The sequence below is a fragment of the Typopeltis vanoorti genome, chromosome 14 (genome assembly GCF_054136105.1).
Source record: "Typopeltis vanoorti isolate ZY-2024b chromosome 14, IOZ_Tvanoo_1.0, whole genome shotgun sequence".
Lineage (NCBI taxonomy): Eukaryota > Metazoa > Arthropoda > Arachnida > Uropygi > Thelyphonidae > Typopeltis > Typopeltis vanoorti.
This window is the reverse complement of record NC_143562.1, coordinates 52,751,628-52,769,838: the sequence shown is the minus strand read 5'-3', so window position 1 is coordinate 52,769,838 and position 18,211 is coordinate 52,751,628. Positions and strand designations below refer to the sequence as shown.

The 18,211-nt window shown below is 34.6% G+C and overlaps 1 protein-coding gene across 2 annotated transcripts in view; it reads right to left on the bottom strand.

The window, feature by feature from the left end:
- LOC150099478 (general vesicular transport factor p115-like) overlaps nucleotides 1-18,211 on the bottom strand; it is a 354,365-nt gene that overhangs the window by 40,953 nt on the left and 295,201 nt on the right. Inside the window, exons 18-19 of one of the 2 annotated variants that reach the window (XM_090403647.1) lie at nucleotides 12,074-12,219; nucleotides 5,947-6,105 (exon numbers count right to left, since the gene is read on the bottom strand). In XM_090403647.1, coding sequence (XP_090259773.1) covers nucleotides 5,947-6,105; nucleotides 12,074-12,219 — 305 coding nt within the window. The remainder of the gene's footprint in view (nucleotides 1-5,946; nucleotides 6,106-12,073; nucleotides 12,220-18,211) is intronic. The other variant, XM_090403648.1, reaches the window with a different exon arrangement.

Sequence of the window (18,211 nt, the reverse complement as noted above, 5' to 3'; positions counted from 1 at the left end):
ATGTGTTTAAGGAAGAAAAGTAACTTGAAATCTTTTTTTCCAATATTGTTAAATGTTCTGTTATAATGGAAATAATTCCCTCGACATTTTTATTATGGAGTGAAGGAAACATATCTATTGTATTTTTTTTTGATATGCGGTTTTTCTAAAGAGATACTTTTTTCTGAAAAGCTGACAATTTGTCAGTGGATGTCAAAATATTTTCATTTTTCCCTTGGATACTTGTATTAACACTATTTAAGTAATTAAAAATATTGGCTAATATGCCATTTTAGTACACCAAATATCATTTTGAAGACATTTTACAAAAGCATCTGTACCTTCATTTTGAAAAAAGGCCAATAATTTATTCTTAAGTTCTAAAATTTGGAATAGCACTTTACCCCTGGATAGTCATCTTATTTCAGTGTGCAAAAGCAAAGATTTGTACTTGGCTTCCATAGATATGCAAAGTTTTTTAAAATTATCTGCTTTTAAAAGTCTTGACTTGATGTGATTTACCATATTTACAACTTGGTCTAGTACAGGTTTTAATATTGCCGATAATGTTTTTGAAATTAGGGATTCTCTGTGCTAAAAACAGTGCATAGATATAATATTAGGGTTTATTCTCTTTGCAAAAGGTAACAAATACTTTAATAAAGCCTACCATTGATCTATGAACGATATTCTATTGGTTTAGAAGTCAGTGTGCATAGCAGTCTTCAAAGTGTCAGTGACATCTTTCACCGGTGGAACACTTGTAACCAGTTTGCGTAACACAAGTGTTCTGTGGAACACCAGTTAAGAACAACTGATATACACTATCTACCAATAATTGTCCAGACACTTTAGCAATTTACAACTGAAACTAGCAGGCAAACCCTGATATCAGGTATGTCCACCTTTGGCTTTGATCACCTCCTGCACCCTTTGAGGGAGCCTTTCCACCAATGTGCAGCAGACATCAGGTGGAATTCTTCTCCATTCTCCCATCAAAGCAGCACTGAGTTCAGTGACAGCAGATCAAGGATATGCTGCTCTGGATTTCAATCGCCAAATTCATCTCACAGGTGAATGATTTGTTGTTTTAAGGATACTTGCGACATAAGACTGAATGATATAATCACGTAATCACAAGAAAGATATTTATTTAACCAAATATTTCGGTCTGGAAATAGCAGACCATCGTCGGTGGTATTACAAGAACAGTTTAAAAAATATACAAGCTAGAATACTAACAATAGATCGTTGAAATTAGAACATGCCGCGTGATGTTATATCACTAAGTATGAAACGAAATATTTTGAAGTAGAAACATGATTGAATTTGCTATTATTAAAAAAAAAAAAAAAAAAAAAAAAAAAAAAAAAAAAAAAATTAATGAGTAATCTTGATTAGGCTTTCCCAGATTTTTGATATAGATATGCAGTCATTACGATTTAGGTTGGGATGATGGAGCAAGGCCTCCACGCTTTCCTTGAACAAACATTCGAACCTATAACGGGATCTATGTAAGAGGCGCGTTTTGGACCAAAGGATGCTGTGGTCAGTTTCAATCCCGTGTTGAGCTAAACCAGACTTTTCAGGTTTATTGTGAAGAATGGATGATTGATGTTCTTGGATTCTTTTTTCAAGAGAACGTCCAGTCTGTCCAAAGTAAGAGAGATCACAGTTGCAAGGAATTTGATAAACTCCAGGAAGAGATAAAGTTGAGCGTTTGTCTTTAGGAGAAGGAAAATGAGAAGACAATTTGTTAATAGGAGAATACGTAGCTGTTAAATCATATTTCTTCAAAATTCTTGCGATAGGTTCTGAAATACCGGAGATATAAGGAATAGGTACTCGACGTATTGAATCTTTGTTGTTTTGTGGAGGATTATAAGATGTAAGAAGACGTTGAATACTTTTTTCAGAAAAGCCATTGAGTTTCATGTGTTGCTGGATAGTAGAAAGTTCTTTCTGTAGATAATCAAAAGTAGAGCAATTAGTTTTGGCTCTTTTGATGAGACATTTTATAATTCCTGTTTTATGACATGGATGATGGGCTGATTCTTTCAGAATATAACGACCTGTGAATGTTGGTTTCCTGTATACTGTAGTTGTAAGAATATTTGAAGATGATCGGATGAGGAGAACGTCTAAAAAAGATAACTGGTTGTTTTCTTCTAATTCCATAGTAAACTTTATGCGATGATGTAAGGAATTAATACTGTTTAAAAAGGAAGATAAAGTGTTTTTACTGTGAGGCCAAATAGCAAATATGTCATCTATATATCTTACCCAAAAAGATGGTAGAGGGAAACTAGATGTGAAGAGGACTTTTTCTAAATGTTCTAAATAAAAGTTGGCTAAAGCTGGAGAAAGAGGACTTCCCATGGCTGTTCCTTCTACTTGGCTATAAAATTTGTTTTGACATATGAAATAACCAGAATGTATAACGAAATCGAATAGTTTTATAATATCTTGAGGAAAGATGTCAGCAAGTAGTTTTAAAGTTTCCTTAAGAGGTACATTGGTGTATAAAGATTCTATATCAAAACTAACCATAAGATCTGTAGGTTGTAATGAGACATCTTTTAATTTTTCTAAGAAATCTGAGGAGTTTTTTAAAAAAGAACTCGAGTTGCCAATGTAAGATTTCAGTAATTTAGCTAGATATTTGGCTATACGGTAAGTAGGAGAATCAATGCAATCTACTATTGGACGAAGAGGATAGTCAATCTTATGGATTTTTGGAAGGCCATAAAATCTAGGAGGTCTTGCAAAATGAGTTTTAAGTCTTTCAATTGTGTCTTTATCCAAACTGATGACTTCATCAAGGAGAGAATTTAATTTCTTTAGTTGTCTGTTGGTTGGATTATAATCAATTTCTTGATATGTAGAGCGATCCACATCTCACAGGTATTCAATGGGATTGAGGTCAGGACTCTGCACAAGCCAGGGCAGTCATTTAACACCCATCTCTTCATACCATTCCATAACAGCTGCAGTTTTGTGGCATGGGACATTGTCATCTTGATAGAAACACGGGTCCATTCCATAAAAACTCCACAGTGTAGGCAGCACCTTATAATTATCCAGAATATCAAGATACTGAGCTGTCATAATGGAACTATGGACAATGACCAGTGGTACCACTCCAAACCACCTGAATGCACCCCACACCATGACTCCTCCACCAACAATCTTTAATGTGCATACAAAACACTGTTGTATTAAGTGTTCACCAGGCTGCCTCCACACCCACACCCTGCCATCAGACCAGAAACAGGTGAACCTTGATTCCTCACTTCAGAGTACCGTTTTCCACTGGTCAATTTCCAGTTCACATGATCTTTGCACCAGGCAGATGAGCCCTGGCGCATTGTTCATTGTTGTGTTGTTTGGCTTGTGTGCCACTGCTCTTCCATGGAAACCCAGTAAATGGAGTTCTTTTCATATAGTATTAATGCTCACCATGATGTTACTGGCACTCTGGAACTCATCTCGAATGGTCTGTGCTGATTGTAGCCCATTTTTGTGTGCCACCCATATTAACACCCTCCTGTCCCTATCAGTCATTTTCGGTGGCCACCCTGGGTGTTTTCCTGTACTAGGGATGCCAGAACATCTCCATTTGTTGATTGTATCACCAACCATTGATTTTGGATGCTCCAGTTGAGCAGCAATGGCACATACGACATGCCACCAATGTGAGAGCCCACGATAACACCTCTCTCAAGTCGAGTTCACATCGCTTTGCCATATCACCTGTATTCAATTGCTGCAATGAAATACTGCTTCCTACTATTTGTACACCAGTTTTTATGTTATTAACAAACCTGGAATGTTCCATACCTTCAAATAACAGGGGTGTCCAGACAATTATTGGTAGATAGTATATAAGCAGGCAGCATATATTCCCAGGTCACTTTCACCATTAAAAATTTAATGAAAAACTGTAGAACTATGCTTTAATTAATGTATAACTGTATACCTCCCATCCCCCAAAACATTTGTCTGGTTTTCTTATTACAATACTTTTAATTATTTAGATGGCTTCCATTGCACTTCATGTCTGCAAACATTAACTGAACCTACTGTCACCATGATGAATGCTACCTCTTTTTCTCTGCTGCATGTTTATAACAGAACTATTATGTTCATCACCATAAACCATAAGTGAATCTGCAGATCTTAACAACCAAGATGTCTATGGATGAAAAAAATCATGTAATTGATTGTCATAGTCAACTCGTATAATATGGAATCCATAGGAATAAAAGACACACAGTTGATTTTTGCTATAAAAAACTTATGGGGACCACAGAATTGTATGGTGTAGTACAGCGCTTCCCAAACTGTGGGTTTTGTTGATGGGGGGGGGGGGGCGTGAAATAATGAAAACAAATCGAAAATGTTTTAAGACTAAGTAGATTTTTTTTATCTTAAAAGAAACGTATTTAATTTTTATTATTTGTTATTTTTTATATTTTAATGGAAAAAATCATGCTTTGGTGTGGGTTCACAAATTTTTCTTCCTGCACATTTCAACGCTTAATGAATATTAGTAAATATATGCTTATTCATATAAGTTTCATTTCAATGAGCGGAAATCTAAGAATTGCAGTTTCAAATATTTCACCTGATATTGACTTTTTCTGTAGCAGTATTGAAACACATCCATCACATTAAATTGTTATTAAACTTCTTTTATGTTTTTAAACCTTTCTTTATTACTAATCGTTTTACATTTCATGTGCTTGTACTGCAAATGTACAATAACAATATATCAATCTATATAAAAATGTGAGATAATGTGCCATGTCAAATGTGCATGTAAGATGCTAAAAATGTAATATTTGCAATTGATATTTGCAATATTTGATGAGTATGTTTTGTACTGAATATAAATACAATAAATATTATAATAATATGTGTTCTATATTACAATTTTTTTCCGAAGGGGCCGTGAAATATTTTAATTTTTACAAAGGGGGACCCTGACATCCAGAAGTTTGGGAAGCACTGCTGTAGTAGATGGTCCTCCCATAAGACAGTGAATTTGTTGCAAATGGCATTTTTTAAAATGTAATAATAACATGCATTAAACAGACATTCTTCTTTATCAACAACAGCTCTGACAGAAGCTATTAAGTCAGGCAGATCAATGTCCCCCCATTCTTTCTGTCCTCCCAAATTCTTTCTTCGTGAACACTCTTCCAGATCAGGTTTCTTTTTCTTTTTACATCTCTTATCTGGTCTCTCCACCTTTACTGTGGTCTTTCTCTTGGTCTCTTCTTCTCAAATTTCATTTCATACAGTCTTCTTCTTGGCATTCCTTCTATACACATTCTCATTATATGTCCAAACCACTTTAAGTAAAAGTTCACAAGCATTTCTTCAAGGCACTTTCTAGTCCCAATCCATTCCCAATGCCCACATCTCTTATTCTATTTTTCCTGTTTTTTTCCAATATTGTTCTTAAAACTTTCATTCTTTGTATTTCACTTATGTCTTCTTTTATTAGTCTCCATGCCTCTGCTGCACAAGACAAAACTTCATTTCAAAAGCATGCATTTCAGGGGGACCTCACTGTCCCAAGGTCACCTACTTATACATACACCTTTATTTGTAAAAACTTTCACAGTTTACATACATATAAATATATCTATACATGCTCCATTAAAACTATTTATTACACTTATTTATTACCTAGTGAAATCCACCTCATTATTTCCTGATCTAAACTGACACTAATATATGGATTACAAATCAATAACAGGAAGGGAAAGAGCACAGTTTTAAATTGTAGAGAAAATGTAAATTTAAATGTAGAGAAAATATGTTAGACTTAATGGGCAATAGTGAAAACTTGAAATATCTGGGAAGTATACTTTCTAGTAATGGAAGTCAATAGACATATTATTGTGTATTAATAATGAGTCATGTAATTCATAATGATAAATATAATTTTTTACATACCTTTTGCTTGCTGTTCTCAAACTTCAAATTTCCAATTTCTTCTTCTAGCCTAGTTACGGTTTTCTTTAATTGCTCTATTGTTTTATGTTGTAATTTAATTGTATCTAACCTTTCATTATTCTCCTTCTGTGAAGCAGCATGTTCCATTTGCTGATTCTGCTAATGGAAAGAGGCAATAATAGTATTAAAAATACAGCATATTACACACCAGTAGTCTTAATATAGTAAGGTAGTGGTAAAACATGGAGAAGTAGATTTAAAGAAATGTCTGCAATTATATATAGCAAAACTGTCTAAACTTGAATCTAATGATGGGATTAACAAACATCTGAGAGCTCATAAGAAATACTGATGCTTATTTTAAGCAGTTTGAGAGTGAAGCTCATCATTTGACAGGTGCTTTTATGTTTTAAAACTTTATGGCTTACATTAGTCAAGACTGTGGATATGTTTAGCCAGTTTTTTTTTTTTTTTTGGTATGCAATGGTATGGCATACCAGAACCTCTGTTAATAGTGACACATGACATAGGGATGTGATATGATTTTAATTTTCAACTTTTCCTGCTAGCAAAGAATGGTGGGTTGTATGATTCAACATTACCACAAGTATGTCATTATGGCAACCTGCATGCTGCTTAGCAGAAGATCGGAACCAAAAGAAGATAAACTGTTATGGATAATTCTGTTCAAATTTTAGTAGGCTATTTGGCTGGTTATTTACTTTTCATGCTTTTCTTAAGTGGAGTTTCTTCAAGTAACTTGGTTGTAAGATTGTCTTTATTGTGCTCTTCTTTATGATGGTTGTTTTGTTACTTTCTGTTCGCATTATATTAGGAAATGCAGCTAATTCTCAAGAGATAACCTGATCATTTAAAGTCACTGAAATGAACAGAAATGCAGGGAACAAGTATCCCCACCTCAAAAACACCGACCACTTGGGCACATCGCTGGAAGTGATGTCACTAGGCAACTGACACACCACCAAGCCATCTCTCCACCCACCTTCCCCAGCTCAAAGAAACTGACCACAAAAAACACCAACAACAAAGAAACACTCACCCACAGTGCCCCCACCTAAAAAAACATCTACCACATAAAAAAACATCCTTTCCACCACCTCATAACACACACTAAAATACACACCTTCCCCTACAAAATGTCAAGACACACACACACACACACACACACACATGCTCTCCTCACGCCACATTCATTGTAAAAAAATTAACTGCAGTTCCTAATATAATGCAAACAGAAAGTAACAAAACAACCATCACAAACAAGAGCACAATAAAGACAATCTTACAACCAAGTCACTTAAAGAAATTCAACTTAAAGAGAGCAAGAAGAGCAAATAACCAACCAAACAGCCTACTAAAATTTTTAAAAAATTATCTGCATAACAGTTTCTCTTCTTTTATGTGGTGGCACATAATAGTTCCCAATCTCCCACTAGGCAGTGTACCACTCACCATAATGATGTACTTTTGGTGACATTTAAATTACACTGCCCACCAGTTACATGATTTCATTTACGTAGTGGGTGTCAGAGAGCAGGCTATCATCACCAAGTCATAGTCTGTAGGTATGACTATACCTAGATGATATCATAGTCTGCTCTCTGACACCTGCTATGTAAACAAAATCAGATGACATGGTCAGCAGTGCGATTCAATGTCACAAGAAATGATGTTGCACAATAATCGAAGTGCCACCATGCTGAAGAATATTAATCATTCTGTGATAAATTTGAAAAACATTGAATTTCAAAAAGGAAACAAGCCAAGTAATATCAAGAAAAAATGCCATATAATCACTACAAACTTCTTTATTTTTGGAATTGTGATAATTCACCCTTGCACCTTTTATTTCAGATCTCTGAAACTGGTTCTATATATGAACTGCATTTTGTTATTATTATTATTATTAACAAGCCTCCTTGGAGTCAAAAGACTCATCATGGGAGGCCCCACTCTCACATGCACAGCTCATCATACCTCGACTTAAATGCATTCACTGTCCCTGCACTCACTACACTCTCAGGCAATGCATTTCAATCACCTACTACTCTCCATGCAAAAAATCTACTCCTCACCCCTTTGCTCACACCCACCTTATACAGACACCATTACCCTCATAATACTTCATCTCTTCCACCTCTAAAATATCCCCACCAATCCTATACACTGCATCCCATCTTTGCTTCCCAATTTTTAAAACTTTACACTTTGCAACATTAAACTGACATCTCTACATGCACACTCACCCATTCAGACAGTCTACTTAGGTCCTCTTGCAAAGCTAAACATCTGCTCTACTTCTCATAACTCTCCCCAACTTTGCATCATCTTCAAACAACTGTATATCACTATTTAAGCCCTTTCCAATATCATTTACATGCAAATTAAACAACAATAGCCCCAAAATAGACCCCTTGGGAATATTACTAGTGACTTTTCTCTTCTGGAATATCACTCCCACATACACAACCTGTTGATATCTATCAGACAGCGAATCTCTAATCCAATGCACTAATCTACTATTCAACCCCATCTGTTTCAATTTAATGTCATGTGGCAATCTATCAAAAGCTTTTACAAAATCTAAATATGCTACTGTATATGCATCCCCCCCATCCTATGTATTCATCACTTTGCTATAATAAGTAAGCAGATTGCTAAAACACGATCTTCCTTTATCAAACCCATGCTCTCCATTAAAGAGAATTCTATTACTGTCAAACCAGTTCTGAATCCTTTTCCTCACTAGCTTCTCCAATACCTTGACCACAACTCCAGACAAACAGACTGGCCTATAATTCAAAGCCTTAGTCTTATCACCTCCTTTATGAAGCAGAACAATTTTGCCATCTTTTCACTCCTTTGGAACCTGGACTAATTGTCAACAGCTGTTGTTACCTCTCTGCTTGAGGGAATGTTCCAGAGTTCCTCTCTGGAACATTCCCTCAAGACATGCAGTTATACACTATCAAGTCCCACAGTCTTGTTGACATCAAGTTTACTCAATTCCTCATATACCTCCTGATGACCCACCATCACTGGTTCCTCCCCCATTCCCACTGCTCAAGTTCTGCATTATGTTACATCACTAGAACAAAAATAGTCCTAGCTCTATGAGTTAATGTTTGATGATTCCATATTATTAGGGTGTATGATGGTGTGATTGTTTGTGCAAGTACCTTCTAGTGTGTATATTGGCTTTCTATTAATAAAAAAAGATAATGAACCATATCCCAGAAGAGAAAATGTGACTAGTGTGTCAAAAAAAAAAAGGGAAAGCAATTATTTGAGTCTCTTTATATGTGAAGTGTGTTTTAGGATGTGAGCTTTTTAGATAGGTTAGAAAAGAATCTCAAGTATTCTGTCCTTGGGGCCAAATGGTAAACATCACCTATAGTGGATGAAGGAAAGCTATAGTTCCAAATAGAAATCATCACGAGAGAGAGAGAGAGACATTTTGGAGCCAACATCTGCAGCAAAGTACTTGCGAAAATCATCATGTATGGCTGCATTAATTCACAAAAAATTTGGGAGCCAGTCATTTTAAGATCAAATCCAACCAACATCTACATTTTTTTTTATGCAACATTAGAAGGTACCAAAATAGGATGTTAGTTTTCTTTCTATGTCTGGTACAGGTTTTTAATTTTTTCTGCTACTTGATTGCTAGTCTGTATATTCTGACAAGTTGTTTGTGCTGGGAGAAGCTGGTTTAAAATCAAGTGATTTATTAGCAGCTAAATAAATATCTCATTAATTTAAAATGAATTTTAAAATTCATTTAAAATTAAAAATTTTAAACTCATTTAAAATGAATATTCTGATAATAACATCTGATAGAATCTTCTGATAATAATATCAGCATGAGATCAGTGGAGGTCAGGATACATGAGCTCTACAAATAACCTCATTATACAGTTCTTGAGGGAATGTTCCAGAGTTAACAACAGCTTTAACTAACATTTTTAGCATTAGTCTTAGATTAGCCCAGGTCCCAAAGAGTGGAAAGATGGCAAAATTGTTCTGCTTCATGATTATGGGAGGATGATGTTGGTTAGTGATAATGGGAGAATGATAAACACTGAGGAGGATATAGTAAAGATGTTTAATGGGCAGTTCATTAAAGTATTCCATCCTTGTGACTATAGGTTATTCCATCCAATATAGGTGATGTTTACCATTTGGTCCCAAGGACAAGATACTTTAGATTCTTTTCTAACCTATCTAAAAAGACCATCCTAAAACACACTTCACATATAAAGTTTTTGACATACTAGTTACATTTTCTATTCTGGGACATGGCATTTCAGATGGTTCATTATCTTTTTCTATTAATAGAAAGCCAATATATACACTTGAAGGTACTTGCACAAACAATCACACCATCATACACCCTAATAATATGGAATCATCAAACACTAACTCATAGAGCTAGGGCTATTTTTGTTCTAGTGATGCAGACTCCTTGACAAAGATTCCACATAACTTTAGCACATATTTTTGGCCAATGGCTATAGCCCTACAAAACAGATAAAATGCTATGCCTGACACATAAGATCAAAGGATCACTATTTTTATTCCATATAGCCTTGGTACATCTGAAAAGATAATTAAAGTACTAAAGAAATGTAATCTTCAGACCACAATTAAAATACATTTCAAATTAGCAACCCTAATCTGCTTGCTCAGAGACAAACTACTTCCATGACATCCTGGAGGATATGAAGTGTCCTGTGATTGTAATGCCTACTATGGATAGACAGGAACAGTTGTTAATATCCACTCCTCATAGAACACAAGAAATACATTCGCTACAATCATTATGGTAAGTCAGGAATGGCAAACCATGCGTTGGACACCCCATCACACAATGAAAGAAAAACATTGTGCTGCATTAGAAGTCAATGCAAGTTGCAGAGACTATTTTTAGAGCCAGCAATGACTATAAAACATTCTCTTAACCTTAACAAGTATAGCTCCATTAATCACACAAAAATTTGAGAGACAATCCATCCTAAGATAAATTTTAATACAACTTTAAAAAAACTTCTATACAATACTGGATGGTGCCAAATTAGGACTTTAGGTTTTTTGTCCATTACAATTTAAATCATTTCCTGTATTCATTATCATGTGTATACTATAACAAGTAGTGTGCTCTGAAGATGCTTTGAAATCCAGTGAAATATAAGTCAGTTAATAAATATATTGTTTTTTTTATTATTATTATTTTGGTTTGTAAAATTGTGAAAAATAAGAGATAAGTGTTGTGTTCAATATTGCTAAGCTTAAGATGAGGCAAATAACTCCATAAAGCACTGCAAAAGAACCATTATAGAACTATTATGTTGCCTGAACATGCTCATATTTCTGTAAACTGTTTCCTATATAAATAATTTAACTTTTAACTGACTTTATTCTGCACAGTTCAAAGTTTGTGTATAATTTCTGTTTGCTAATTTCATTTTTAATTACCATTTTATAAAAATGTTTATATGCTTTTTAAATTTTATATTTAATTTCTGGGGAATTGGCTTAAATCAGATATTCTGATTTTAAAGACTAATTGCTATAGTCAGCTAATCATGTTGGAAGCTTTAGCTTAATTCTCTCTCTCTCTCTTCAGGCTAAAATGTAGTAACAGGACTAAACCCAGCAGCAGTTTGTATTCTTGTAAGAATCACCTCTGTTATTTATCTAACCATCAGTTAAAGTCAATGCACTGGAAATCATTATGAGGATGTTAGGACTTAACAGTAGATAATCAATATCTTTATTCACTATTTAGCCTCACCTAAGTTGTTTTTTTTTTTTTCTAGCAAAGGAATGTATATAAAAATAGTATACTATTTTTCAGAAATTTCTTAAAATGTGTCATTACTACAACAATGTAATTATTATTAATACTTTTTTTGCTAATTAATTAAGTAGTTATAACAATGAAGAAAATCAGTTTCAGACTTCTGCCTCTAGAAATTCTTCAAAACTGATAAATGAAATGTGTAAATTACATAGATATGGTATGATGCGAATAATAAACAGAGATAGACAAATTTAATAAATTTTTACGCAAAAGAAATGTTAATTTTTGATAGCAAATACTTACAATTTTTTCTAACATTAAATTTTTTTCTTGTAGTTCTTCTTCAAGCTCACTGTATCTTTTTTTTAGCTGCTCAAGTTCTTGTGTAGTGTGGTTCAATTCATCAGCAAGGTCACTAACACCTTCTTTTGCATCATTTGGAGATAATGCTAAAGTAATGAACAGTTCTGCCTGGTTTATTAATGAATAAGTATGTACTATTCATCTTTAAATCTTTTTAAATATATATAAAAAAGATTAAACCTATGCTAATGTAATATTGTAGGCGTATCACCAATTTCAAATAATAAATGTCAATGATGAAGAACAAAATAAAACTATTTCCTTATCAAAATTATATTTTCTGATAGATTATTAAAATTAAGGTCCATTTCCATCTTTTTCTTTCTCCTTGAATGAAGTGTCTACCTATGATATGTAGATAGTATCTCCATTTGGTCCCCATGTTCAACCATGTTTAAACAACTCATGGAAATGTATTCCACCTACTATACAAGAAATAACACTTTTTCTAGGCAGACTCAGAAGAATCTCTACCTACCTTTTTAACCAAAATCAACAGCCTTCACCCATGCATCAACTTCACTATGGAAAAATAAAAGGATGGAAAATTAGTCTTCCTGGACATTCTCCTTTCCCTTAGCCCCTTCTGGAATACTTGCTTCTTCTGTTCACCATAAATCTACCTTCACAGGCCATTACATATAACAAAATTCAGTACATCATCCATCTCAAAAAGTAGGCATATTCAAATTTTTGGAGCAGATAACGTGCTTTGTTGAGCAATTCCCAAGTTCTCCAACAAGAATTGAGCACCATCTAGAGCCCATTTTGGGCTGTTACAAGAGATTTGGGGTTCTTGGCAATGGGCCACCCTATCCCAAACATCACAAGCATCTCTGAGATGAGCACAAAGATCCTGAACACCAATTTAGTTCCTAAATTTTTCTCCATCAATAAAATCTCCTCCTGTTGAAAAACAACTACACGAACATCAATTTTACATCAAGAACAATAAACCTGAAAAATCTGGCTTTGCAAAGCATGGATAACATGCTTTGCAAGGCCAGATTTTGCTTTTACATTGGTTTAGCAATGTAAAAGCAAAATCTTTTACAAGTTTAGGTTTGAGTGGTTATTTAAAGAGAGTGCTGTAGCACTTCTACACTGCCTAAATTTAAATTGTTGGTATCACTGCCTCTCTATTGCCACAATTTGGGAGAGTCGCATCCTCATAAATAGTAAGAAATAGTGCACACCCCTTTAACTAAATGTTTTAAAATTTAATATTTTAATTTAATTTAATATAATGCTGTATCTTTAATTTCATTATCTAATTAAATTTTATTTCAAATCACTTCATTTTAAATTTCAGCCTTAATTGTAATCATGTTCTACCTTCACCTTGGGATTATGCTGATGCAGTGTTAATGAGCAATTAGTTTCTAGTCAAAATATTTGCAGTAATAAAATTATTATATTCTTGTAAATGTGTGTGTCTAATAAATAATTTTAATTTCTTTCATTCATTGTGTCAAATTTATGGAGACAAAAGCACATGTTAGAGCAATTACTTTATTTAAAATTAAGAAAATAACACTACACCACTATATCAAAGTTATCATTGGGAAACAAACATACAGGCAAGACACAAGCTTCATGACACTACACAAAGGTATGCTAAAGCTAACTGCTTTTGGCTTTGTAGATAAAATAAGAGGAGTAGGAATAATCAATTCCATGAGAAATACAAACAGCTGACCTCTGGTGAGAAAAAAAAAGATTAAACAAATAAATAATTAAATAAAATACAAATTTGTTATAAATAATAAGTATAATAATATAGAGGATAAAAATAAATAAATTAAGTGTAAAAAATAATAATAATTTTTTTTTTTACAATGTAACTACATCCAATGCATCTCTACAGTCCTGTTACCTTAAGGTTTTCTTGTGTTGGGATTCTACCATCATGTTCTGCATGCTATATAGGTTGCAGATGATTACAGAAATTTTTTAAATTTATTTAATTATTTATTTATTTTCCTTTTTCACCAGAAGTCAGATTAATGTACACTATTAACAAAGCATTTAGCATACTTTTGTGCAGCATCATCTAGCTTATGTCTTGTTCGAATGTATGTTTCCTGATGATGGAACTGTAAATGAAATGGTTGCATTGAGTTCGTTCACCCAAAAATTGTTGGAAGTGAGACATGGATGAGGATGACATCGTGAGAGGAATAGAGATGGAAGGGGTATAATTTATTTTGTAAAGATAGAAAGGGCAATGTGGAGTGCTACTGATGAGAAAAAAAGAGTTATGTCCATACAAGGCAGATATGTAAAGGGGAAATAGTGGTAGTGGTTTTGAGGCAGTATGGTATGAGATAGAGATTAATAGAATGAAATACTTTGTTGGATGTTGCTGTAGACCAATGTGGAGGATAGTGACTAGGAAATGCATAAGCAAATTAGCCAAGTAAATGGCAAAAGGGTGATCATTATGGATGATTTTAATTATGGCAATATAGATTGGGAGGACAAGATAGCAACCAGAAATAAAGAAAATGAATTTCTTGTGTTTTTGAGAGACAACTACTTCAAGTGGTATGTAACAGAGGGCACACAAGGATTGAGTATCTTGGATTTGATTATCTTATCAGAGGATGTTATTATAAATGAGGTGTCAAATCTCCCTCCAGTTGGAGAGAGTGACCATGATGTGATTACCTGGGTGGTAACCATCCATGTGAGGACTTCCGTGAGGAAAGGGTATATGTGGAACTACAAGGCTGATGATTATGAGAAGCTCAAGAGACACCTTACAGTTGTAGCATGGAATGAGAAGTTGGATGGAAAGGAGATCAATGCTGCTTGGATGATATTCAAGAATTATCTAGTACAAAAAATGTCCAAATGTATTTCAAATTAGAAGTTTAAATAAGACAGATGTGAAATGGATGATTAAAGAGATAAAGCATGCAATATAGAGAAAAAAAGCATTATGGAGGCAACGTAAGAGGAGTGGTAATAATCAATTTTATGAGGAATACAAAGAACAGGCAAGGAGGGTGACTCAGTTGATAAGCATAGCAAAAGTTCAGTATGAGCAACAGCTAATGGGGAAGAAAAAAAAATTCTAGGGAGTTCTTTTGATATGTAGCCCAGAAAAAAAAAAGAAGTGATTATGGTAGGATCGCATTAACTGTTGAAAATGATATAAGGACAAATGCTGCACAAGGTATAGTTGAGATATTTAATGAGCAGTTCATGAAGGTCTTTCATTTTTGTGAATGTGACATAGAGAGCTTGAGAGTAATGGATGTTGATGAGGAGATAACTGACTGTGAGTGAGGAAGAGTATATGGGGAATTAAGCAAACTTGATATTAATAAGGTTGTGGGACTTGGTGATATATCACCACATATTTTGAAGGAATGTGCCAGGGAGTCGACATCTGCTTTGACATATTTGTTTAATATCAGTCGTATATTGGGTCAAGTTCCAAAGTAGTGGAAAGAAGGCAAGATTCTACCACTTCATAAAAGAGGTGACAGAATTCAAGCATCAAATTATGGGCCAATCTGTGTGTAGTTAAAATGTTGGAAATGCTGGTGAGAATAGAATCCATAATCGGGTTGATAAAAATAGTAATATCTTTGATGGGCAGCATGGATTTGCCAAATGGAGATCATGTTTTAGTAATTTACTTACTTATTACAATTAGGTGACTGCAGCATTGGATGTGGGAGATGAATACACAATAGTATACTTAGACTTTGCAAAGGCTTTTGACAGATAACTGCATGATAAATTGATAGTCAAACTAGAGTAGAATGGGTTGGATATTAGACTAGTGCACTGCACTGGAAATTGGCTGCCTGATAGGCATCAACAAGTTGTGTATGGGGGGGGGGGACAACATCCCAGAAGAGGAAACCCACTAGTGGTGTGCCTCAAGGGGTCTGTTTTAGGGCCGTTGCTATTTAACCTGCATGTTAATAATATTGGAGAAGATTTGAATGGGGATAATATAGTTGTTTGCAGATGATGCAAAATTGGGATGAACTATGAGGAGTAGAGCAGATGCTATGAATGAAGATGCTGAACATGAAGAAAGCTTCAGACAATGCAATTTGAAGATTCTTGTTGATATGAGGAAGAGGGGTGATATGATAGACATTTTCTCAAGCTCCTGCTTGAGATCTTGTAGATTAGAGAATAATATAAGCATAATGCAATAGAGTTTTAATGATTCCAATTTTTTTTTTTTTTGAGGTGCTTAAGGGTCAAAGCTGTATAACTGAGAGGAGACCTCCACATAGCCTTTAAAGGAATGCGGAGAACCGACCAGGGCTTCTGATCTAATGTCCAATCCTCACCTTCTCGTGGTGCACCCTGTTGGGTATCTACCTGGATACTGAACGAACGAGGATGGGCTGGCAATTTGGGATTTAGCCAACCTAATTGTATTCCTATTGGTTAAACCAAAATACAAAATGATGGTACAACATGACAAAATTTCATGCCGGCTGGGGCGTCGCCTGATTAAACAAGGCCATTTTGTTTTTGCCAGGGAACCAGGGCGAACAGCGAAAAGTCAGCTACTGGAACAAATCTGAAAACAGACTCCAACTAAACATCACCACAGTTAAAGATCGGTACTATCAACATAAAAAGCCTGAATGGCAAAGAAATGGAGCTAGTGGAGGAATTAGATAAGTACCAGATCGACATAATAGGGGTGACTGAAACAAAAAAGACAAAAACTGGTGAGATCTTTCTGAACAATAAATACAAAATGTTATATTCAGGCAATGACAATCAAGGAAAAGAAGGAGTAGCCATAGTATTCAACACAAAATACGAAGCTCGTCTTGATTGGCAGGCGGTGTCGAATAGAGTGATTTGGGCAAATATCAGAATGGGGAACTGGACAATGAGACTTATTTGTGCCTATGGTCCCACAGAAGATTCTACTAAGGTAGAAGTGGAGGAATTTTTTGAGGCTCTAGAGAAAGCTACTGACACAATGAAAAAGGAAAAGTTGGTCCTTGTTGGGGATCTAAATAGCAGAGTAGGAAGTGATCGTAAGACATACAAAAATGTTTTGAGAAAATTTGGAGAAAAGAGCAAAGCTAATAATAATGGCAAATACCTGTTGGATTTCTGCTCAGGACATGGACTGGTTATTACTAACACCATGTTCCAACATAAAAATGTGCACAAATTCACATGGAGAGAAGAGGCAAGGAATAAGAAAAGTCTCATTGACTATGTTATTGTTGATAGTGATGTTTTCTCCCTGGTGCAGGACACCAGAGTGTACAGAGGATTTGAAATTGGAAGTGATCACTATTTAGTCTTGAGCAGGATAAAATTGAATTTCTTATTGAAAAGAATGACAAGTAAGAAAGTTTTAAAGCGAATAAAAGTTGAGCAGCTCACAGACGTGAACTGTAGACTAAAATACACAAAGAGTATTGAAGGAAAAATTAAAGAGTTTGAGAACAGGAACCAAACCTTGGAGATTCAGTGGCAAGCCTTGAAGAAAACCCTGACAGATTCAGCTAGAGAGGCATGTGTGGTGAAGTTGTCTTCAAGGATAGAAAAATTAGAACTCCATGGTGGACACAGGAAGTTAAAGAGGCAGTGAAGGAAAAGAAGAAAGCATATCAAAAGTTCCTGTCAAATAAGTCAGCTTGTGCTCTTAGAGAATACAGAGACAAATGTAAGAAAGCTAAACAGTGTGTAAAACTAGTTAAACAAAAGTCATGGGAGGACTTTGGCAAGAACATAGAAAATAAATATCAAGAAGGTGGCAAAATATTTTGGAGGTTGTTGAAGAAGCTTAGGAATGGAGGAAAGGGTGCTATAAAAGGAGTTAGAGATGATAAAGGTGACATGAAAACGGGAGAAAAAGATATCCATGAAGTATGGAGTAATTACTTTAAAAATTTGCTAAATGAATGTCAATGGGGCATTATATCAAGCAATACTTAGTCTTCATTTGAGTTGTAAGTCAGCAGTTAGAATTGAAGGAAGTACAGGAAGATGGTTTAATGTTAAATCTTGTGTGAGACAAGGATGTACATTATCCCCTCTGTTATTCATTATCTATATGGATCACATTATGAA